We start from the raw sequence: 24,554 nt of genomic DNA, 5'->3' as shown, positions 1-24,554 counted from the left end.
TTCATATTTTCTATGCTTTTTTTTTTGGTTTCACAGACGAAAACGAACCAGCTGTAGCTTCCAACAACGAAGACGAAGAAGACGATGGTATACATAAATATAACTAACATATATAGTTTTATCTCAGCTTTTTACGGTTTATTCTTTCCTATATATATACGTTTCTTTTTGAAAAGTTGATGTAGCTCTAACCGTACGGACTCTTTGTTATCTCTGTCACTATGTGTGTTCGTTTTGGTTTTTTGGTTTTAGCTTTTGTTCTACTTAATAATCAATAAGTGCTTTTCATTAATGTTTTCTTAAATTTTTTTTTTTTTAAATATTTTTGTCCGTACTATCGGCGAGTTTTCGCCGGCGAAATGATCATTTCCGGCATGCGATATATATAGACATGTTTATCATCGTCTCGTATCACTGCATTTAATGTTATCTCGCGATATTTTCATTTGACGTGATAATGCGATATTTTGAATGCTCCTAGTTGGCTAGTTCTCTTTTGTTGTTCTATATAATTTTTCTTTCTTCTCGCTCTGTTGGGTTTGTAAATTTGTAATCTTTTTTTGCCTTCAAATTTCTATGAACGTGAACGTTTTATAATTTATTGTGTCCCTGCTTTTTTTCAAAAAATGTATTTTATTTGTTTATTTATTTTTGCTTTTCCACTCCCATTTTCTTTGATTGTCAAAGTTACACTCAATTTGAGTTCAGTGTCCAAGTATTGGGTCAAGTAAGAATCCGGTTATCAAGTGCTAATGTTTATTAGTTAAAGTTGAGTGTTTTATTGCAATTGATTAGTTTTTTAGGGAGTCGCACAATTTTGAGCTAAAGAGTTATTTATTTATTTGCTTTTATTATTTTCCAATGCAATAAAACCCACTTAATTGCTTTTAAAGAGTAACATATTCCTTTAAGCAATATATGGTCTCGGTTTCTGTGCCCTCAACTCTATAATTTGTTTTATGCTTATATTGTGAGTAATGATTACCACACACAGGTTATTTGCACACTCATCTTATGCACACACCCCACGATGTGGGTTTAAATCATGCTTTGAGAGAGTATATAACAAGATTTAAGCCTTTTGCCATATGTTATTATTGTTTCTAGTATTGTTACGGTAATGATGATGTTAGTGACTTAATGTGAGTTGGGTGTTGCTGGTATAGCTGTTGTATTTGTTTGCTATAATCTAATTGTTGTTGATAATTATTGAATTTGGTTTGATTGGTTTGATTAGAAGAAGATTTGGATGAGTTTGAGGATGATGGGTTTTTAGTAGATGATAATGATGATGATGAAGAAGAAGAAGAATCGGAGGAAGAACAACAAAGCTATAAAGGCAAACAAAAGAAAAAGAGGAAAAGGAAAAGGTTAGGATAATCTTTTCCACCCACTCTGCAATGTGATTTGAAGTATGTGGTTTACTTTCATGTTATAAAGTATTTTGCTTTGAAATTCTTTAGAAAATCGTTGAGGAGTCTTATGCTTGATGACGACGATCTTGAGCTGATTCGAGAGAATGAAAACTTGAGCATTATTCAATCAGAGAAGGTGAATTTTTGTGCCATCATCTTTTTTGTTCCTTTTATCCTTGTTGACATGGTATATACATATTTTGTTGATCATGTTTTGTTTCACTGATAGGGAGGTGCAAAGTTTAAGCGGCTCAAAAAGGTTGGGGTTGACACTGAACTGGAAGGGCCCTCTAGCATTTCAGATGACGATGGTAATTGTTTCTCTGTAGTTATAACTTCTTCAATTTAGTTCAATGTTCTAAAAAGATGTCCATTATATTTTTTTTATAAGTAAAAAAGATGTCCATTACCTGGCTTGAGGACTGCCTGAGTAGGGACCAATTTGCTTGAAAACACTTGGTGCTTATTAGACATTTGCAATATACGTTTCTTTTGGTTAAAAACTATCCATAACATTGTTAATGATTCAAAATTGTGCTTTAAAAATCTAACATTAGAATGTCTATCATAAAATTCTTAAAAAAAAAAAATTTAAAATGGTCTTTTCAGGACCACTATTTAGTGATGTTGCTGAAGAAGATGAATACGTGCCTGATGATGAAGAGGATGAAATGGCAAATTTTATAGTGGATCATGGAAAATTTTATGGGAAGGGAGCCCCCATAAGGTATTATGCCAGCATGAGCCCCTTGAATTTACTCTTGTAATTCTTATTTTGATTCACCTGCTTACTTTGTTATTTATAAATGATTAATTGTTAATTACATATTTCAAAAAAAAAAATTGTTTTGTTATTCATTTTTTTTTTCTTTTCTTTTTTGCAAGTTCTACTTACAAATCTCTTTCTTGCCAAAGAAATCTGAATGAAAAGAAGTCAAGGCATGCATCAAAAGCTTCATCTGCAGTAGGGGAAGCTAGTTACACTTTTGGCAATGCTGATGAAGTACTGAATCTTCATGACCAAGTTATAGCTGAGAGTGCCAGACCTGATGATTCTAATGATTTTGCACCTTTCATCCTCAAAGACAAGTACATGACAGAGAAGGATGCTATTATAAAGGAGATTGACTTGCCCGAGAGGATGCAGGTCTATTGTCTTTGATAATGGTAGTTAATTGCCAAAATGTCATCTTATTCTTACTCTGGAATTAATTCTTCCTACGTTTCAACTCTTAGATATTTGGGGAAGTCATTGGGCCTGCTCCAGTTGACGAAATGAGCATTATAGAGGAGTGTTCTTGGATACTTGGTCAACTTGGGACGTATGTGTATCCATTGTTCTGCAAGATGCCGGAACAAGCTGAAGGATTTGACCTATGTAAAAGAATTCGTAAGGAAGACATTATGAGCTTTTTGAAATTGCATCATGTGGAGAAGTGTGATGTAAGTATCAGTAGCTTTAAAGTGAAATCCCATTTTAAACTCTGAATTGCCCCTTTTAATTAGCAATTTTTGTTTTTTTCCAAGATTCCGTTTATTGCTATGTATCGGAAGGAGCAGTGCCTGAGTCTCTTGAAAGACCCAGAGCAAGATGAAGAAAGCAGGGATAAGGTTGATGCTGAGAGAATGCCTAAACTGAAGTGGCACAAGGTACTCTTTATTTTTAATTTTTTCTTCTTTTAATTATAACCTTAGTAAAATTGAGGGGCTATACAAATTACATGTTGCCGTTGCCACCTTATTCATGTAGCATGAGTCATTGTAGAAGAGGAAGAAAAGAAAAGTAGGAAGTGGATATAACGTATAAACAGGATAAATTGTTTCCATAATCCAAGTGAATGTATTCTGTGCAGGTTCTTTGGGCCATCAAGGAGCTTGACAAAAAGTGGTTACATCTTCAGAAGCGGAAGAGTGCTCTTCAGAGGTACTATAACAAGCGCTATGAAGAGGAATGTAGCAATATAGTCAGTGGGGCAAGGCTTGCCTTTATTAAGGAGCTCTTTGAAACCACCATCAAGTCTCTGAAGAAGGCTGAATCTGAGAGAGATGTTGATGATGTGGACATGGAGTTTAGTATACATTTTCCTCCAACTGAGGGGGGCAATGGTGGAAAATATAAGAGGCCTGCAAAGAAATCACAATATAGCTACTGCAATAAGGCTGGCCTGTGGGAGCTTGCACACAAGTTTGGTGACTCCAAGCAATTTGGCTTCCAAATAACTTTAGAGAGAACTGTATGTTCGCTAGTGTATAAACTTCTTTTATTACCATGTTTTTGTTTTAATATTTATATGTGTAAGACATAATTTGGCTTCTTCTGACTGTAGGGATTTAAGTTTGATGAGGATCCTGAGGAATTTCCAGAGGAGATAGCTTCAAATTTTATGTGTGAAATGTTTGAAACTCCTGAAGCAGTGCTCAAAGGTGCTAGGCACATGGTATGCTCTTGATGTTTGTCTTTGATCCTGCATAACTTTGAGGGGCTGGTTGGTTTTGTTTGCTAACCTTTTTTGTTTTTTGCAGGCCGCAGTGGATATCAGCTGTGAGACATTGTTTAGGAAACATGCCCGTGGTATTTTCATGGATAGAGCTCTAGTCTCAACAAGCCCTACCCCAAAAGGAAACAAGGAAATAGATTGTTTTCATCAGTATGCAGGGGTCAAGTGGCTACACAACAAACCACTCTCAAAATTTGAGGACATGCAGTGGCTTCTTATTCAGAAGGCGGAAGAAGAGAAGCTCCTTGAAATTACCATAAAGTTGCCAGAGAATGCCCTGGATGAGTTGATTAGTGCATCCTATGATGTTTATCTTAGAGACAATGATAATAGATCTGCTCAAATTTGGAACGAACAGCGCAAGATAATTCTAGAGGATGCAATTAAAAATTTTCTTCTTCCTTCTATGGAGAAGGAAGCAAGAGCTCTGTTGACCACCCGAGCAAAAAACTGGTTACTTATAGAATATGGGAAGCAGTTCTGGAACAGGGTCTCTGTGGCGCCATATCATTGTAAGGAAAATGTTGTTGATGAGAATAAAGGTATTGCACCAAGGGTAATGGCCTGTTGTTGGGGTCCAGGAAAGCCAGAAACTACATTTGTAATGTTGGATTCTTCAGGAGAAGTGCTTGATGTGTTGCATGCTGGGTCAATTACTAAACGGTCACAAAATGTTATTCACCAGCAACAGAGGAAGAATGACCAACAGCATGTTCTTAAGTTCATGAAAAATTATCATCCACATGTCATTGTCTTAGGTGCTGCTAATGTGGCTTGCACACGGTTGAAGGATGATATCAAAGAGGTATTCATATCTAGAACAATTTAACATAGTAACTTTTGCTGTGCTAGTTATGAAGAACTGAGTATTCATATCTAGAACAACAATATTTTCACTACATGATGTAGTCAAAAGTAGAGAGAGAGAGAGAAAGAGACATAGGTTAAAGTTGAACCTTGTGTAACTTTTACTTCTCAGATATCATCAATAAGTATCTCATCCAAAAACTATAAAAATTTCATAATAGTTTTTTTTAACTGTAAAATTATACACAAAACATGAGTCAAATAGTAAACAAGATATATTTGGTATGCGTGTAAAGAATAAAGAGAACGTGTATTTTGCTTTCATGACTTAACATCATGACTTCACTGACTTAACATTTCATATTTTATTTGATGGATGCTACTGCAACTTAACATTCATGACTTCACTGACTTGTCATATGATGTATATTTTCCTATTCTTCTATAATCATTTTGATTTCTTCTTTCTTAGTTAGACAATATGAAATTGTGAGTTGTTATTCCTGTTGATCAGATCATTTTTAAAAGGGTAGAGGAGAATACTGGAGATATCAGCCAAGTTATGGATGAGATCAGCGTTGTTTATGGGGATGAATCCTTTGCCCATATTTATGAACATTCACAGATTTCCTCAGAACAGCTGCCTGGACAACCAGGTAATTACATTTGTTTCTTGATATCTTCTTTTAATTAACTTGATTGTTTACTGTTGCCTTTATTTTGGAAATCATTTAGGCATTGTAAAGCGTGCTGTGGCTCTCGGTCGTTACCTCCAGAACCCGTTGGCTATGATTGCAACATTATGTGGGGCCCAAAGAGAGATAGTATCTTGGAAACTTAGCTCCTTGGATCACTATCTTACAGGTGATGAGAAGTGGGAGATGATAGAACGGGTTATGGTGGATGTTACTAACCAGGTAGGTCTAGACTTGAACTTGGCTGCAAGCCATGCCTGGCTTTTTGCGCCTTTGCAATTCATTTCTGGGCTTGGACCTAGAAAGGTGGCTTCATTACAGAGGCAATTACTTGGAGGTAAAGAAATTAGAAATCGAAGAGACTTAATTAGTTGCGGACTGAGAGGAAAGAACGATTTCTATAATGCAGTTGGTTTTTTACGAGTTTGTTGCAGTGGACTGCATTATACTGGCAAAGATACTAATCTGTTGGATAATACAAGAATTCACCCTGAGTCATATAGTCTTGCAGAGGATTTGGCAAAGGCAGTTCATAAATTTCATGTTCAGGATGATGCAATTAATGCAGATTCCCTGGAAGAGCCTGTACAGTACATTAATGACAATCCACAACTGCTAAAAAGTTTTGATATTACTGATTATTCAGAAAAATATGAAATAGAAATGGGGGAAAACAGAAGAGAGACTCTTTATGATATTAGAATGGAACTTCTTCATGGATTTCAAGATCCTCGAAGGCCTTATGAAGAACCAACTCAGGATGAGGAATTTGATATGGTATCTGGAAAAAATGGGAATGCTCTTGCTGAAGGAAGAATAGTCCAGGCAATGGTTCGCAATTTGCAATCTCATCGAGCATTCTGTGTGCTTGACTCAGGCTTGACTGGGGTACTCGTAGAGGAAGACTTTTCAGATAATGCTGATGACATTTCTTTAGCAGACAAGCTGCATGTAGGTGATATTCTTACCTGCAAGATCAAACAAGTAGAAAAAGACAAATTCCAGGTGTGTCTGACTTGTAAAAAAAGTGAATTAAAGAGTAATGGAGACCAAAACTCTTCTGAAGCAGACCCTTATTACCATGGAGGCCAGAGCAGTTTACGAAGTCAGCAGGGGAAAGCCCACAATGGGGAGCTAGCAAAGAAGCCTTTCAACCCAAGGATGATTGTTCATCCTCATTTTCAGAATCTAACTTTGAATCAAGCAATGGAGGTGAGTTATTCATGATGCAATTTTTAGCTTGTTCAATTTTTCGTTGTCATGGAGTTTTGAATTGGTGATAGGCATTAATTTGTGTATTTTGTTGAGTAGTTCCTCTCAAATAAGGATGCTGGAGAATGTATTTTTCGCCCTAGTGCCAGAGGTCCATCTTATCTTACTTTAACTCTGAAAATCTGTGATGGATTTTTTGTGCACAAAGACATCATCGAAGGGGGAAAGGATCACAGCAATATTACAAGCTTGCTTCGTCTTGGAAAGACATTAAAAATAGGGGATGATTACTTTGAGGATATTGATGAGGTTTGTATTCTTTTTTTCTGGTCAGGAAGGCTTCACAACTTTCTACCTTATATTGTCTGTGTTGCTACAATAGTATGTCATCTCTGCCAATTTTATATTTAAATCAGTCCTCATTCATCATATATGTAATTTCTTTATTTCTACACAGGGAGTTGACTAATGAGTTCTAGATTTGCCTATGTAGTAAAACTGAATAAATAGATAAAATTAAAAAATATAACTGTGAGTCACTAACATAATTCCATCTGATTCTTGCCCAGTGAACTAGCCAAAAAACTGATCAAGTTTTCTTAAGGAAAAGGTTGAAAGCTAGCTAATGTCATGGTGTGGAGAATATTTTGGAATTAAAATTTTCAGTGATCAGAACTATAACATCAATGAGTTGACATCATGCTTATTGCTAGTAGTTAATTGTTGCTGGACCTTTGTATTAATCCCAACATAATTGCAAGTTTTATCTTATGGGTTACTTGATAAATCCCCAAGTTGAGAAGAAATTACTTACACACAGAAAATTTAGTGTCTGTGCTTATCTGCTAAATGTATCTGCCCTTTTGATTGTTTTTGCTCATCTAATATTTATTCATGGTGTCAAAAATAGGTTGTGGATCGTTATGTAGACCCACTGGTAACCCACCTGAAAACAATGGTTAGTTTCCGAAAATTCAAGAGGGGTTCAAAAGCAGAGGTTGATGAAGTGTTGAGAGTAGAAAAATCAGAATATCCGACTAGAATTGTTTACTGTTTTGGAATTTCTTATGAGCATCCTGGAACTTTCATCTTGTCTTATATAAAAACCACACATCTACGTCATGAGTTTGTTGGTCTGCATCCCAAGGGATTCAAGTTTAGGAAGCAAATGTTTGGGAAGATTGAGCAATTGGTGGCATATTTCCAGAAGCATATTGATGATTTGCAGCATGAGTCAGCACCAATGCAAAAATCTGCATTTGGGGGTTCTTCTGTAAAGACTAGTGATGGGGGAAGCAATGATTGTGGTTGGCAAAGCCAGCCAAAATCAGGCTTAGACAAATCTACCCCTTTTCCAAAAGGTGAAAACTACTCACTTTCTTTTTGCAATTTCTTTAATTTTATACCTTGCATAAAGCACACAATAGCCTGGGGAAAATTATTTGATAGACTCCTCTGTCAAGTTTCAGATTATTATATTGATCTGGTGTTAAATTCCTGGATTAACGTTATGTTAGAAGTTTTTAATACCATACAATAATGCGTATTTGTTAGTCAAAGCAATTGATGTGTAGATGAGTTTGATATATGAAGATGCATGTCTATAAAATATAAATAGGGCATTCAAATATCAATGCTGTAAATGGTAACGTACAATAATTTTGTTGTAGAACACATGATATGGTCACAATAGGCTAACCTGCCAATTTTTAGAATATTTTGATGCATTAACTTTCTTTACTCTTTATTTTTCCATTTAATTGACAGATAAAAATGACTATGGAGATGATGTTGGAGATAGTGGCCAAGGCCTTGGTCGTGGATTTGGGAGTGGACGTGGACGTGGACGTGGTCGTGGCCGTGGTCGTGGGCGTGGGCATGGGCATGATGACAGCAGCCATGAAAATAAAGATTCTGGTTATGATACATACTCAAAGTCGGACTTTGGTTCGAAGGATGGAGATGGGGGTGGTGGTGGATGGAGCACTTTTCATAGTGAAAAAGTTCAGAATTCACCCAGCAAATGGGATAGTGATTGTACTAATACTAATGGAGGAAATTGGGGGGGTGTAGGTGATGGTACAGGTAGTTGGAGTGGGGGTGCAAGGGATAACAACAATAAGACTTTCTTTGGTGAGCTGGGCAGTGGTGGAACTGATGATGTTGGTGGAACAAGTTGGGGACCTAGTGGTGGTACAGGTGATTGGGGGTGATAGCACTAGTAGTAAGGGTGGAGGTGCAGGTGGTGTCACTTGGGGTGGCAACAAGGGAGCTGAGAGTAATAGTGGTGGAAATCAAGGGGGCAACAATGTACGTGGCCATGGGGGTGCAAGTGAGAATAAAAATAATACTTTTTTGGGTGAGTTGGGCAGTGGTGGAATTGATGGTGTTGGTGGAACAAGTTGGGGACCTAGTGGTGGTACAGGTGGTTGGGGTTATAGCAGTAAGGGTGGAGGTGCAGGTGGTTGGGGTGATAGCAGTAAGGGTGGAGGTGCACGTGGTGTCATTTGGGGTGGCAGCAAGGGAGCTGAGAGTAATAGTGGTGGCAATCAAGGTGTTAATAATGGATGTGGCCATGGGAGTGTAAATGAGAACAAAAATAATACTTTTTTTGGTGAGTTGGGCAGTGGTGGAACAAATTGGGGACCTAGTGGTAGTACAGGTGGTTGGGGTGATAGCAGTAAGGGTGGAGGTGCAGGTGATGTCACTTGGGGTGGCAGCAAGGGATCTGAGTGTAATAGTGGTGGCAATCAAGATGGCAGTAATGGATGGAGCCATGGGGGTAGTGATAGTGGATGGAGCAATTCTCCTTGTGCCAAAATTAAAAATTCACCAGGAAAATGGGATAATAATCGTACTAATGCTAGTGGTGGAAATTGGGGTGGTGGTGGTGATGGAACTAGTGGTTGGAGTGGGGGTGGGAGTGCTAGTTTTGGCAATTGGGATAACAATGGGGAAGGTGGGCATACTAGTGGTTACAAAATGGGTCGCTCCAATGACCATGGTTATGGACAAGGACAAGGACGTGGTCCTAATCGTGGTCGAGGTCGTGGTCAAGGTCGTGGACGTGGACGTGGGCGTGACTCTTATAACATAGGGGATGAGGACAACAATCATAGTGGTGGAACTAATACTGGTTGTTGGAGTGGGGGTAGGAGTGCCAGTTTTGACAATTGGGATAACAATGGGGAAGGTGGGCATACTAGTGGTTACAATATGGGTTGCTCCAATGAGCATGGTTACGGACGAGGACGAGGACGTGGTCCTAATCGTGGTCGAGGTTGTGGTGAAGGTTATGGACGAGGCCGTGGCCAAGGTCGAGGGCGTGGACGTGGACGTGACTCTTATAACAGAGGGGATGAGGACAACAATTATACTTCCTTTAGTTGGTTGGGCAGTGGTGGAACTGATAGTGCTGGTGGAACAAGTTGGGGACCTAGTGGCGGTATAGGTGGTTGGGGTGATAGCAGTAAGGGTAGAGGTGCAGGTGGTGGTACCTGGGGTGGCAGTTGGGGAGCTGAGAGTAACAGTGGCGGCAGCAATGGACGTGGTCGTGGATCTAGGGGTGACTGGAGTAGAAATGCTGGCAGTGGCTGATGAAAATATCTTGGGAAGTGTAGGATTTCAGTTTGCAGTGATTAGTGAAATTCCTTCCATATGTGGGATTATGTTATTAGTGTAGACTGGGATCAAGGGTTGCTTTTATATTTTGTGTTTTAGTAAGTGAACAAGCATGGCCTCAAATGGCTCTCCTTTCTTGAAAGATAAGGTAAATGGTAAGATCTTGTGATCAAGATCCACCTAGTACTTGTTAACTTATCTATGGAAAGTGGAAAAAAGGTTTATGCGAACAAGCTTGGCTTTACTCTTGTTACTTGTGAAGTAAAATATACTGCTTGTCATTGCTTTTAGTATGACATAGTACCCACTACTCTTTGTGACTGAGGTTATATTGCTCTCTCTCTCTCTCTCTCTCTCTCTCCAATAATCTTCTGAAATGCTACTAATTGAAGGAACCCAGATAACTCTTCAGTTAAGTAATGATAGCACTCCAATTGATTTGATGACCAATGACTGTTGATTCATCCCCTGCTGCATTTTCTCTGTAGAACAGTAGCCATGTACATTCTGTTTAGTTTTCAGCTAAAAGTATTTGCAGATGCAGATTTTTGTTAACCTTCTGGTTTGTGGCTTGTCATTTGGTATTGAGATGTTGGGGAGGAAGAGAAGTCAGGCTTCTAGGATTATAATTGCTTCCCAAGTTAGATGCAACCTGAAATTATTCATGTCAGCTGGTTAGTGATAGGTGCGCCTATTTTTTGTGTTACTGAATTTGTGTTGCAATAATAATCATATTAGTAGTGGTTTATTCACTGAAGAAGATTTCCTAACTATTGATGGGGTTTTGCACCATGGAATGGCTGTGAAGTGCAAAATATCTTTCTCATGGCTAATCAATCTCTCAAACTCAGATTTGTTGTTCGAGACATGATTTTGAGCTTTACATAGGCTACGAAATCTTGAATCGTGCGTGACCTAGAATTGGTAAAAAAAAAAAAAAAAAACCAATTGATAAACATATGTGACCAATCACATCTTAGAGTGATGATTGGTGACTTTTCACCAACTAAAATCCATGTACTCACACAAAGTGGGTACTCGAGGCACATGTTGCCAACTCTGGGGTTGGATTGAGATCTAGTGATGTCAACTTGGTCACTCCACTGGGCATATTAGAGAGTTCAGGGCTAGATCCTTTTACCATTTTTTTTTTTTTTGAATGCGTGGCTTAATTCTACATTGCATTCCATAATCAAATGCATGTATAGCTTTTTAGTTTAGTCTCCTTATTTCTTTATAATCTTATGACATAGCTCAGGATCAAAATTTAAAATGTAAAACCATTATTATATATGTCATATTTGTTGTTGTGTTTGCTTGCAAAATCTTTAACCTTTATATTTTCAGAAATTGCATGAAGTGTCACTCATTATTAGTCGAATAGTCTTTCACCATTCAGTTTAGTTTTGGCAACTCTGGGGTTGGATTGAGATCTAGTGATGTCAACTTGGTCACCCACTGGGCATATTAGAGAGTTCAGGGCTAGATCCTTTTACCATTTTTTTTTTTTTTTTTGAATGCGTGGCTTAATTCTACATTGCATTCCATAATCAAATGCATGTATAGCTTTTTAGTTTAGTCTCCTTATTTCTTTATGATCTTATGACATAGCTCAGGATCAAAATTTAAAATGTAAAACCATTATTATATATGTCATATTTGTTGTTGTCTTTGCTTGCAAAATCTTTAACCTTTATATTTTCAAAAATTGCATGAAGTGTCACTCATGATTAGTCGAATAGTCTTTCACCATTCAGTTTAGTTTTGGAGATCAAATTAATTAAGCACCTCATGTATCAGGTTTCGTCAATAGGACAGTAGTTGAAAAGACTCAAAAGACTCCCCTTGATCTGCTTCACTTACTAACCTTCATTGAAGGCAAGGTTGGATGATCAAAGACCCGATAAGCTATGAATATAACCATGTTCATGGCCATGTTGCATATAGCCATAGACTACATAACATAGGCACTTGAAGCCTATGATAATATAGGGCACCAAAGTCCAGAACAGTTATAACCCCCAAAAAAAATGCAAGGAAAAAGTATTATCTTATAGGATATTTGTTTAGAAAATATTTTTAGAAACTTTTTTGTGAGAGAAATGAAAAAAAAGTAACCAACTTTTTAACATATTTTTTTTTATATTTCTCATGAAAGTCGTATTATAAATTTTTTAAAATAGTCTATTAACAAATACCTTAAGGACACCTGTTAATATCTTATTATTCAGGTTCATGCATCTCATCACCTTGACCCTGAGGTTATTTGCACTTCTGTTTGCAGATTTGTTCTTTCCACCCACACACATCATGTACCAAAAAAATCTAAGGAAAAGAGCATATATATATTGATAGTTTTCTCTCATAAATTGTACAGATATGAAGTAAGCGGCCGAAAGTTTGGATTAAGAAAGGTGAAGAACTGTTGGAGAACTAGACTTTTCTCAGCACCAAAAGAGGAATTAACCCCACATTTTTCTCTATTTTTAAAAACTCTGGACATCTGTACCAATTTTGAATTGGTAATGTTAAGAACTAGTAAGTGTTGTACCCCATTTTTTATTCTATAGAAGAAAGGGTTGATTCAAAATTTTCATGTGTGACTTTAGTATGTAATAATATAGCTGCTTGTCACTTTTCAGTAAGTTTGCATGCCAAAATAATTGGATGCTCCCAAGGGTTTCAGTTTCAACCAGATTTGATGAACAAAAATAGAAGCATGAATGGGGTTAAACCGTTGTGTTAAACAGAAGCCTTGTACTTTTTTTCAGTTTTCAGCTAAAAGTATTTGCTGTGCAGATACTTGTTAAATTATGGTTTTTGGTTTGTCATTTGGTATTGAGAAGTAGTAGAAATTAAAGAAGTCAAGCTTCTAGGTTTGGAAAATATAATTGCTTCTGAAGTTCGATGCAACATGAAAATATTCATGACAGCCGTTTTAGTTAGTGCACAGAAATAAAGACACTAGACCGATATGTGTTGTTTCTTTGTTGCCTCATTGCACAAAAGCACTAAAGGTAAGCCAAAACATTTTTTGTGTTTGATAGAATAATAATAATAATAATAGTAGTAGTTTATTCACCAAAATAGATGATTTAACAATTGATGGGTTTTGCACCATGGAACTCTTTGTTTCAAAGATTGGTCTGCTTAGAGGTTATATCTTCAATCTCATTTAAAACAGAACCCATACGGCATGTAAAATTAACTAATGGAATAAGTGGATGAAACATGTTTAAAATGTGAACACAGAAAAAATGGCAAGCATTTTAAATTTCATACAAATATGATAAAGCATAAAATAGAGGAAAAATATCTTCTAATTCGTTTATATCTACTATTTTACATAAATATCCACATTTAATGTGGAAATGTTCACATTTTAAAAAACAAGGAAAAGAATGTCTACATTTAAAACATGAAAGTGGAAATAAATAAATAAACAATTAGATGTCAAAAACAAGTGTAAGAGCATCATTGCCCTAAAATGTAACACTAAGTGTTCAAGACTTTAAATAGCTCGGGCCCAATAGCAACTTAACCCAAAAGAGGGAAGTAATGGATACCGTTCTACATTTTTTTTTTTCCACAAAGTTAATTATTTTTCTCCATGCAAAAATATTGTGTTATTAACCCATACTCCAAAAACTTAAACTTATGAGTTTGGACCAATTATGTTATATTAAATATTTATTATTATTTAATGTGGGATTTTAGTCACACATGTATACTCAATAGCACCTTTGATTCTTGATATCATGTTGAAGTTGCTCAATTTCTCTTTTTGGGAAATTCATTTTGTTAACAAGGATTGTAATGTTCAGGCCCATTTGCTAGCTATCTGGGTTTCTTGTACGTACTGTCTGGGCTTCTTGTACACAATCATTCTCACATCCAATTTCACAATTTGCTGACTTGTGTAATTTTGAGTGGTGTGTGAAGTAGTGGATTGCATAATGCAGAAAATTTCCACCATTCACAGTTGCACAACTTAACAATTTGTGAAATTAGGTATGTGATTGACTCCCTGCTTAGAATTATTCTTCTTGAACGATCTCATTTATCCCTTCTGTTCTCTTAGAGGATGAAGATAGTTTGGATCTCATGACTAACTTTTTGTTGTCTTTTTATTTTTGTTTAATGATACTTAATTAGTCAGCTTAAAAAAAGAGTTCTCATTGACTAACATTATATTATATAATTGAATGACTGCTAATATTTTAGTCTAATTGTTATATATTTGATGATGTATCTTTTTTCCTTTTGCCCCATATCCATCAATGGACTGGCCTATAACTTGACCCACTGGGCTTGTTTCTGTTATCCTTATTTACCCAAAATAAAAAGGGCATGTGAATGCTTTTTTTTAATTTTTAATTTTTATTTTTTATGTCGTCATATAATAGTTTACCATTTTTACCTATTTTCCCCCTAAATTTTTTCAGTGTTTCAACTTTCAAGTGCTCTCATGAGTTATTGGAATGATTTTTCTAATTTATGACATGCTAAGTTCCAAATTTTATCACTTACCAAGAACAAAAGTTCCAAACCTTATTATTGACTTATTTTTACCTATTTTTTTTCTTCATTTGGAATGCAAGTCATATTTTTCTTCACATTATCTGAGATTTTTACCTAAGCATCCAATCATCCATGACATTTCCATACACCTCCTGGGAATCACTGCAATAAATAAACATGGAAATCAATCATTTGAATCTTCCCATTTAAGTCCCTATGCATTCTATTCTATGTTTTATTTGGTAAAGAGGCACAAACTAGCGGTGGCTTAAGAATTCCAGCAACTTTGTTTTTATACTTTTGGAAAAAGAAAGATGGGTTCACTGGATTGAAATACATGTTTGAGGTTCAATACCACTTCGTCTGATGAAAGTATTTGCTTAAATCTTGACACAGAACCTTGCTTACACCTACTTTAACAGATTCTTTCTTATCAATTCCGCTAACTGCAAGGGTAATTGGCATCAGTAAAAGTGAGATATACATTGAAATGCATAAACAAAAATGACCTTCGATTAAGGGAGAACCATATAAGTAGAACATTGAACATCAACATCGTCTTCTGTTTTCCTCAAGTGACCTGCCCCATGATAGACACAAAAGTTGCCATTGCTGTTACCCCTTCTGGATTCTTAGATTAAGGTTTGCTTGTAGGAATGGATCATGGGTTGAAGTTGTTTGATGCTAGTTTGTAATTATTGTTACCTATTAAGTCAAAGCTATAGCATTTACATAGTTCTATAACTATTCTTTTCTGCTAGTTCTTGGGCCAGAACTGTGGTACTTCTTTGACACACACACACATATAACCCTATTAAATGCTTGCCCAATTTTTTATTTAACATTAGATGATTTTGGAGGTAGGAATATAGGCATAGCATTCAAAGATTATAAGAGTACATCCACAACAAATCTGATATAACAATTTTTTTCACTACTACTGAGATACCATATTTATGGTGTTAATGAAAGATACATGTGAAAATAATATTGTACAAGTCATAATTTGGCACCTCAACAAGTTCTTGTGAAATAGAATGTGAAAAAAGTTTTATCTCCCCAGCATAGCTCAATACAACCATGGGAAGATGATTATTAAAACTTTGAAGTACTTCATTTTTTTTTTTTTTTTTTTTTTTTTTTTTTTTTTTTTCCTGTTGGAGGCTGGGGGTAGAGAGAGAGAGATGAAGCAAAATAAAGGTCACCAAATTGGTGAGTCATGCTTCCAAACATATAGAAGAAACGATCAGCATTTTAAGATGGAATGATTTATAACATTATTATTATTATTATTATTATTATTATTAAATTTTTTGGGGGAGACAGCAGTGGGTATAATGTAACTTTGTGTGCTTTTTGGTGGTAAAATGCTTAGCATTTATTTATTTATTTTAATGACGAGGAACCCCCCTCAAGGTATGGGACAGTGGGACCACCCTTGAGGGGCAAACCCCGGATGCCTATACACCCCCACTGAGCAGACATCAGGTAAATCATGAAATGTCTCAGCTAGGGGTCAAACTAGAGACTTCTGGGTTTACAGTTAGTCCAGGCACTTTCCCTTACTACCGGGTTTTTAATTACTCCAAGGTCAATGCATGATTTTGCCAATCCTGTGGACCTGACAACTTTGAAAAATTGCTAACACCTCAAATGATCATGAAATCGCACCAAAAGTTACAATGTGAAGGATTTATGAGTAGACTATATACTTCTTAAGTTTCAGCTAAAGGATCCATTATAACCCTGACTTATAATCTTCCTTTTTGGTTGGACAGAATCTGCCTTTTCAAGTCCATACGGAGCATTGTGTTTGAAATAAGCCTTTTAGCTGAAATCAGTTACACCATGCCCACTCCATCAATCAAACCTAACATTCTTAGCAAAACTCTCTCAACCCAAAAGCCATTTCAAAACCAATACCACAGCCCATTCAAAACTCCATGATAAAAGCACCATTTAAACTTCACATCCGGTGACTACTTTTTTCATAAACTCCACATCAAGTAACAAATATTTAAGGGGCAAATGTTTCAAAACATGCCTTCTGGTAGTACATGTGGAGGTTTTTACACAAAATGGATGTTTTAAACATGCATGAAAGTCAACATTCAAAAGCATTTTTTCCTTTCCTAGCCAGGTGAAGTTTTTGACAGGATTCAACCTCTAAACATGTCCCACCACGGGGGGGTGATGTGCAAATTGGACCAAAGACCATTGGCAACTATCAGAAGAAATTTACTGTGACATTATATCATGTTCCAAAAAATACCTACTTCAAAGTCTTGTGTATCATCCTTGCATACCATCTTTTGATGTGGTAGATTCCTACATCAAATATAACAAAAGGTAAGGGGATGAAAAAACAGAAGAAGAAGCAAATGTTAAATTCATACATGTGCGCTCAAGCATAAAGTATTAGGTTGTAGAAATTACTGGACTCAAGTATGGCACAGAGGTACTCTCTTGGGGTGTTCTTGTGAGGTTAAAATTGTGATCATCAAAAGACAACTCAAGTGAAGAAGATGATGATTGACCATCTCCTGAAATTTCAGTTGGAATAACAAAAAAGAAATTAAAAAAATACAGTTAAATTCAACAAGTCATACTAAGAAAAAAAAAATTGAAAATAACAAAAATTTTAACTTACCATGCACTATGTGACTAGGTTGTGGAGTTTGTAATGTGATTGCATCTTTCACTGTTTTTCTCTTCTTTTTCACATGCGGTGTGTCAAAGACTTGTTTATCACCAACTACACAAGGTTCCATATCATCATTATTGTTGGGATCTTCTTGGAGACATTCTTGACCAACAATTTCCACCATACTCATGGATGCCACATCCTTTTCAACCAGGTGCAATGCCTCTCTTAACTTATCTTTGACAATTTTGGTCCTGCTATTTGTCAATGAAGCCTTTTCAAAAACAATATATCCCAAATGACATAACTCGCTCAAGCGTGATGCACGGGTAGATTTCTCATTTTCTTGACACGAATCATCAAAGCAATACAACCCTTTCTTTGCATCTTTTGTCCATTTATTTGATATATATTTATCAGGTATCACGTTCACATTATTCACAACAAACACCCTTAAAGCATGGCAACATAACAAACCTAATGTCTCAAACAACTTGCAACTACAACAAATAATCAGCTTGGATCGGTCAAACTCAACAATATGAACACTTCCATTTCCAAGTTCAGTTAGTGAATAGATAGAATTATTCCCATGATGATTAGTTTCAACACAACTCAATCCCAAACATGAATTCAACTCCTCTTCAAACACTCTAAATAAAGCATGAGTATAAACACTAGCAGCATGACTCAAAATACCTCCATAACGAGTAACTTTTGAGGGTGCACCATTTTTGCAACGAAAATCTTCATTTGATTCATCTTGACGCATTTGTGCTACTTTTTCCTCAAAAGACTGAATAGCTTGAATAAGCTGCATAGGCTTTCGCATTATTTGATGAAAAATACTAGTTGAGCTCTCCTTCCGTTGGGAAGATTTCAGCTTTGCTGAGAAAAAATCTACACTCAAAGCTGTGCACCACTTTTCTCGATCCTCGTATAAACTATTAAGCCATTCGTGACTCTGTAGATTATACTTCTCAATCATATCATTCCAAGTTGACTCAAATTCCATTTCGTTTATGCATCCATTTAAGCACTTATCAAATCTCGAGTTGAAATCAGCATTAATAGTATAAAGTCCACCAAGATGTTGTTTAGCATTTTTACTAATATGCCATGGGCAAAGTCGATGACGGGATTTGGGGAAAACCAAATTGATAGCATTTGCCATTGTTTGGTCTTGATCTGTAAAAATAGATTTTGGTTGTTGACCTCCCATGGCTGCCAAAAAAGTCTTAAACAACCAAATAAACGACTCAGTTGTCTCATCTATTAAAAAGGCACAACCAAATAAAACATTCTTCCAATGATGGTTAACCCCTACAAACAGTGCACAAATTAAGTTGTAACTATTGATTCGAAAGGTGTCAAAAATAACAACATCCCCAAAATAACCATAGTCTAATTTTGATCTACCATCTCTCCAAAAGAAATTTGCCATCCTATTGTCTTGGTCCACTTGCAATGAATAGAAAAACATAGGATCTTCACTTTGCTTATGTCTGAAATGATTAAAAACACTTTGCCCATCCTCAGCTTCAATCATTTCTTTTCTCACAGTAGGCAAGTAATTGTGACTATCTAGCTTGCTTAACCCAATTTTATTGGCACCATCAACTTCCTTTGACAAACGTGAGCATGAGCATGATCCCGTTGCTTTTGCATTTGTGCTAGTTGTACTCCCATTTGCATTTAGTACCTTTCTTCCTGATCTCAAATTAAGCTTTTGTTCAGGACTTGCAAATTCATGATTGTGCGTGTCATTAAACAAAACAACAGTCCAAACATCATCTTTCACATCGAATCGAATCCTAGCACAACATCCTGTTCTAGTATCTAAATGATTGAACTTCTTCGCATTAACAGGGTCTTCAAACTCTTTAAACCCTTGTTTCGAACACACAAACTCTCGCTGCCTAATGACACCATTAACCACTCGCCTAGTCGCTTTTCGAATACTAAACCCCTTCTTAAAAGCATGTGCATTGTAAAGGTCATAAGCTTCTTCTTCAGAACTCACTTGCATTCCAAGTTTGATTTCCCCATCAAATTCACGTGAATTTACAATCCGACAATCTTCTCCATTATCACCTTCCTCAATTACATCTGGCGCAGTTCTTGAAAGATCCATCACATTAGTCTAACCTAATCATTCAAAAAAAAACACATTTTGCATAAACATTTAAGAATAAATTGCATTAACAACAAATAAAGAGCTAATCTTTAATATTTTAGCTATACTTTACATCCCTTAAGAACCTATAACAACAGAAAATTACAATTACAGCGCCAAAAGTACATATTGCATAAACAAAAAAAACATAGTTAATATTTAGGGTCTGTTTGTTTAGGCGTTTAGGCGTTTTGGGAGCTTTGGCCTGTTTGATACGTGAGTTTAAACAATAGTTTTCAGTTTTTTTGGAAATATATATGGGTGAAAAAATGTGTGAAAATACGCGTAATGTTCTTTAAAAACTGAAAATATATGTTTAAACTTGGGTACCAAACGGAACCTAAAAGAGTGTTTTTAAAATCCAAAACTCTGTTTTGCAATTACAACTCCTCATAACTTTTTTACACTCATTTTAACTCAAAACACCGTTTTCCACAAGCTTATACAAACGCACCCTTAATACATTAGCTATGCTTGACATCCCTCAAGAAACTATAACAGAAACTTTACAATTACAGACCCAAAAATATATATGGAACAATAAAATAAAAGAACCCCAGAAAAAAATTAACATGATATATAAATAAAAGAAGATAGAAAGTCTAAAACCCAGAAAATTTTGTTCCAAATGAAACGCAGAAATACTTCAAAAAGTGAAAAATACAAAGTTTACCCCTTTTATTTCCTAGTTTCAGTTAAGCTTATGAATGAACAAATTCAAGCATAGTATTTCAGATTAAAGCAAAAAGAGGAGAGAAATTTTCATACCCAGTTGAGTTTTTGGCGTAGATCTGGGTTCGATCGCAGAGAGGAAAGCTGGGATTGTGGATTGGGAGAGCGAGAGAAACGTGAGAAGAGTGAAAAGGAGGAAGTGAGAGAGAGAGAGAGAGAGAGAGAGTGTGGAAATTGCAATTGAGCGGGATTGATAAATTTTTTTTTGGACGGTTAATTGGTGGGCATTTATTTTGTGGAGACCCAGAAAAAGGTGAAACTGAATGGAATTTGATATTTTGTCCTTTTGGCATTTTATCTTATATTTTCCCCCAAAAAAAAAAGTAATAAAACTTTTTGTGTAGATACCATGACTTACCAAAGATAGTAGTATTGATCTAGAAAGGAATTTCACACAAACAGCTGAGACAAGTCAGTTTGATAGCAATGTTTAAGTATTAGTGTTTAAAATAATGTGAAAGTTATTATTTAAAAAATATTGTGTAAATATATATTTAAAGTATTCATAATGCAAACAAAAATGTGATTTGTACCATATTTTAAATAACATATTTTAAAATGTAAAAAAAAAAAAAAAAGCGTTTGGTATGTATATATATATATATATATATATTAAGTGATAAGTGTATAGTAAAAGAATAGTATTTTATTTAAGGAGAACAAAGAGGTGAGTCCGTGAGAAAAAAAGAAATTAAAAAAAAAAAAGTTTGGTCTTGTCAATGTGCGTACCATTTTCTACCTATTTACAAAAGACTATTTATCAAAGTCGTGGAGCATCCACAGCAGTGGAGCTAAATTTTTAGCAATTTAGCTCCACCAAAAGTTACTTTATCTATTTTACCTACACACATACTGCAGCAGTGGATCTATTTTAGCTTTCAGCATAATAAAATAATATAAACATCACAATAAAATATTATAACCACAACGAGCACAAGCCCACTTGCCCACAACAGATCGGAAAACATAAACACAAACCCACATCGGCGTTGGGCCTCGCAGAGAGAGGGTGGAGCTCGGTCGGCGCTGGGCCTCGCAGAGAGAGGGTGGAGCTTGGTTGGCGCTGGGCAGTGAGGAGTGGTCGGCGCTGGGTTGGGCTTCGATCGGCGATCAGCGCTGGGCAGCGAGGAGTGGTCAGCGCTGGGCTGGGCTTCGATCAGCGATCGGTGCTGAGGAGTGGTCGGCATTGGGCTGGGCTTCAATCGGCGATCGGCGCTAGGCAGCGAGGAGTAGTCGGCGCTGGGATGGACTTCGATCGGCGATCGGCGCTGGGTAGTGAGGAGTGGTCGGCGTTGGGCTTTGGAGCAACGGACTGAGCAGAGAGGTTGGTTTGATTAAAATGGAGGACTGGAAGAGGAAGAAAGAGGAAGAAAGAAGAGACACCGGAGAGAGAGAAAGAAAAAGAAAAAGGAAAAAATATTTTTTTAATAAAAGAGGAGAGAGGAATTTAATAAAATAATATTTTTTCTTTTAGATGTTATGAACAGTGCACATCTATTTATAGATGTGCACTGTAGCAATGGAGCTAAATTTTTTAGATTTAGCTCCATTGCTGCAGCAAGGTTTTTGGGTTTGAGGAGCTAAATTTTAGCATTATAGCATTTTAGCTCTACTGCTGCAAATGCTCTTAGACAACTAGAAACTTATATGGACGAGTTTTCAAAATACATACTTTACAAGCCATAATTTGATAATTATAATTCAAACACTTATAATAAAACATCGCTACCAAACACATTTTTTTCTTTTTTGGCCTATAGTTTTCAGTATCTAAATATTGAAAATTATTGTTTAAACATCGCTACTAAACATGCTACTTAGATTAGGATAGAGTAGAATTTCTATCTTATTAATTTTTTTTTTTTTTCCATTTAGACTAGTTTATCCAACTTTTTGTTAAAAACTTTTTGCTAAATGTATAGATAAAAGGTAAAAGTTAAATAAAATAAATAAATAACTCACCTGAAACCTGCAATTAGTATGAAAAATATAAATAAAAAAATTAAATAAAATAAGTAGTGATTCACAGGGGACCCATAAATAGTACAAACAATAAGCAAAAGTTAAATAAAATAAGTAGTGATTCACATGGGACCCATAAATAGTACAAACAATAAGCAAAAGTTAAATAAAATAAGTAGTGACTCAAGTGAGACTCGCAAATAATAGGAAATAGAAGTAATAAGCTGACTAGGTGTGTTTGTTTGGAGGTAAAATAGGGTGAATGGAAAACTTTAGAGAGAAAATGGGAAGGAAAACTTTTTTGAAGTGTATTTGGTTGGGTGAGAGGAAAGAAAATGAGGTTGTTTAATGGACAAAATTGTCCATTAATAAATTTATACAAACTCACTTTTTAACAAGGGTATATACATAAATTTATATGAACTCACTTTTTTTCATCCTTCCACTTTTCTACTTCTAACCAAACAAAAATGAGGGAAATTAAAATATTAGTCCAAGTGGTACTGAAATTTTAGAGGATCTTGGGTTTGAGCACTATATATATATTCCCTTGGGTGATGCAAGCTCTTGAAAATGCATAACACTATTCACACAAATGCACAAAAAAACAAGCTTCATGAGGCATTTTGCATTTGAATTTTACAACTTGCTACAGTGCAATGTATATTTACATGATACTGTAGTCATATTCATACAATTCTCTGGTTCGTTGTATTCTATGATTATAGTTTTTATTTTCTCCCACAATTATGCAAAAATATTTTATTTGCTTGACATCATGTGTCTTATGAGTCACATTGAAGATATTTCCAATGGAAAAACTTGGGTCAAATTGGTGAGGAGAAATTAAGCTTTTGAAGCCTACTCTTACCTAGTTATGGAATGAAGAAAATTGCCTAAAGAGTTACGATTTAAAATGATCTAAAAAGAAAACCTTTATAGAAAAATAATCATCTAGTTGATCCAAGCATAAAATATTTCAATTTATATTTTGCTGCATAAACATGAACTTTTGGTTTCAGTCAAGGTCATGCATAAAATCACCGAAGGATGGGAGTGTGTCAATGAGTCAATTGACATGATCAAGAGGATCATGGATTTGGGGAGGGGGGATTGGTCTATTGTCTAGGGCGTAAACTATTTTAAATTACCACAATAACTTCCTTCCAACATTTATTGTACTAATAGTGTTTCTCAATTCTCATAACCGCTACAATAAGTTTTTTTTTTTTTTTTTGATAAGTACAAAAAGTTGTTTTGATGGACTTGGAATGACAGCTTTTGTCACTTCATGGAAGTGATTTTTTTATTAGTTTGTTGAGGTAACTTTAACCATCATAACTTTTTTTCTCAAAGCCTAAAAATGTGACATCTAATATCTTATGTGGAAGGAAATTACTCCAGTAACTAAGTACTTCTAAATAGATATTTAAGAGAAGCACAAAATTTCTACATATAAATTGTATACCAACAATTTTTTGAAGCAATATAAATCTTGTGTCTGTTTTTGCTTCATGAAGCAAGCCTCCTAGAGGTTGTAGTGTAATTACACCTAACACCTATAGAACACACAGATTGTGAGAGGCCTACTGGCACAGGAACATTAGATAGTTTCTCCACCCAAAAAAAAAAGATAATATGTTATTATTGCTGCGTGAGATTGAGATACTTTCTCAATTAGCTAGATGAGTGCAATAATTTTATTTGTGGAATGACTGCTTTCTCATAGTATGTGGATCTCACATGTCATATGGACGTTTATATATAGTCACTCCACAAACTACCACATAGATTGAGTGGTGCCACACTCTACTATATTGCACCTTTTGTTTTACCAGCAATTATCTCTTGTATGATGCAAGAGATACTCCCACCTTGTTGTGCATGCAAACAAGACTAGAGATTTAACCGAAAAAAATCACAATTTCTTTTCTCAATCTCTTGATGTCACAAATTGTGATTAAGGGAATATCATTTTTATATGGATCTAATACTAATGCTTGTCCAAAGCATATTGATTACATGCAGTAGTTGAAATCATTGTCCATTTTTAAGTATAATTAAATTCATTTAACATTTTGTATGTTCTGATTGAAAAATAATGCAATTTTTTGGGAAATATTTTTTTAGAGAATTACCCATTGTCTTATGTTTGGCTGTAACATTGAAATGAACTAGACAACATTTGCGGTGTGAAGTTTATTTATGTTAGTAAGTTGGTTTGTTGAGTATACGATATCTGGAGAAATATCTTTCTCAAAAAAAAATATC

At 35.6% G+C, this 24,554-nt stretch overlaps 3 protein-coding genes across 4 annotated transcripts; 2 read left to right on the top strand and 1 right to left on the bottom strand.

Annotated features, from left to right (window-relative positions):
* Nucleotides 1-618: 618 nt before the first annotated feature.
* On the top strand, nt 619-8,960 carry LOC126723441 (transcription elongation factor SPT6 homolog). Its single transcript, XM_050426834.1, has 15 exons — nt 619-1,370; nt 1,464-1,551; nt 1,645-1,726; nt 2,025-2,142; nt 2,301-2,562; nt 2,652-2,858; nt 2,943-3,065; nt 3,269-3,649; nt 3,743-3,853; nt 3,939-4,718; nt 5,235-5,376; nt 5,456-6,627; nt 6,727-6,936; nt 7,538-7,988; nt 8,395-8,960. Exons 2-15 carry the CDS (start codon nt 1,483-1,485, stop codon nt 8,838-8,840), a joined length of 4,554 nt encoding a protein of 1,517 aa, XP_050282791.1. The 5' UTR covers nt 619-1,370; nt 1,464-1,482; the 3' UTR covers nt 8,841-8,960.
* LOC126722447 (uncharacterized) lies at nt 8,936-10,224 on the top strand. Its single transcript, XM_050425598.1, has 2 exons — nt 8,936-8,955; nt 9,000-10,224. Exons 1-2 carry the CDS (start codon nt 8,936-8,938, stop codon nt 10,222-10,224), a joined length of 1,245 nt encoding a protein of 414 aa, XP_050281555.1.
* Nucleotides 10,225-16,727: 6,503 nt separating this feature from the next.
* LOC126723439 (protein FAR1-RELATED SEQUENCE 5-like) lies at nt 16,728-20,573 on the bottom strand. Of its 2 annotated transcripts, none has more exons than XM_050426833.1 (4): nt 20,358-20,573; nt 17,420-19,556; nt 17,206-17,312; nt 16,728-17,097 (listed from the first exon to the last, which is right to left on the bottom strand). In XM_050426833.1, exons 2-4 carry the CDS (start codon nt 19,545-19,547, stop codon nt 17,062-17,064), a joined length of 2,271 nt encoding a protein of 756 aa, XP_050282790.1. In that variant the 5' UTR covers nt 19,548-19,556; nt 20,358-20,573; the 3' UTR covers nt 16,728-17,061. The 2 variants fall into 2 exon arrangements, with proteins under 2 accessions (XP_050282790.1, XP_050282789.1); XM_050426832.1 differs by having other exon boundaries at nt 17,420-19,561; nt 20,358-20,572.
* Nucleotides 20,574-24,554: the final 3,981 nt, after the last annotated feature.

Source organism: Quercus robur, chromosome 4, assembly GCF_932294415.1.
Source record: "Quercus robur chromosome 4, dhQueRobu3.1, whole genome shotgun sequence".
In the NCBI taxonomy this organism is placed as follows: domain Eukaryota; kingdom Viridiplantae; phylum Streptophyta; class Magnoliopsida; order Fagales; family Fagaceae; genus Quercus; species Quercus robur.
The sequence above is the reverse complement of the archived record's forward strand: the minus strand, read 5'-3'. Positions and strand labels throughout refer to the sequence as shown.

Excerpts from the sequence above, each read along its gene's own strand:
- LOC126723439 (XM_050426833.1), bottom strand. The coding sequence starts at position 19,547 with ATGGATCTTTCAAGAACTGCGCCAGATGTAATTGAGGAAGGTGATAAT. Across the intron at positions 17,313-17,419 it reads ACCTAGTCACATAGTGCATG|GAGATGGTCAATCATCATCT; the intron begins GTAAGTTAAAAT and ends CTGAAATTTCAG. Across the intron at positions 17,098-17,205 it reads CTGTGCCATACTTGAGTCCA|GAATCTACCACATCAAAAGA; the intron begins GTAATTTCTACA and ends TATTTGATGTAG.
- LOC126723441 (XM_050426834.1), top strand. The coding sequence starts at position 1,483 with ATGCTTGATGACGACGATCTTGAGCTGATTCGAGAGAATGAAAACTTG. Across the intron at positions 2,563-2,651 it reads ACTTGCCCGAGAGGATGCAG|ATATTTGGGGAAGTCATTGG; the intron begins GTCTATTGTCTT and ends TTCAACTCTTAG. Across the intron at positions 7,989-8,394 it reads ATCTACCCCTTTTCCAAAAG|ATAAAAATGACTATGGAGAT; the intron begins GTGAAAACTACT and ends TTTAATTGACAG.
- LOC126722447 (XM_050425598.1), top strand. The coding sequence starts at position 8,936 with ATGTACGTGGCCATGGGGGT. Across the intron at positions 8,956-8,999 it reads ATGTACGTGGCCATGGGGGT|TGGTGGAATTGATGGTGTTG; the intron begins GCAAGTGAGAAT and ends TGAGTTGGGCAG.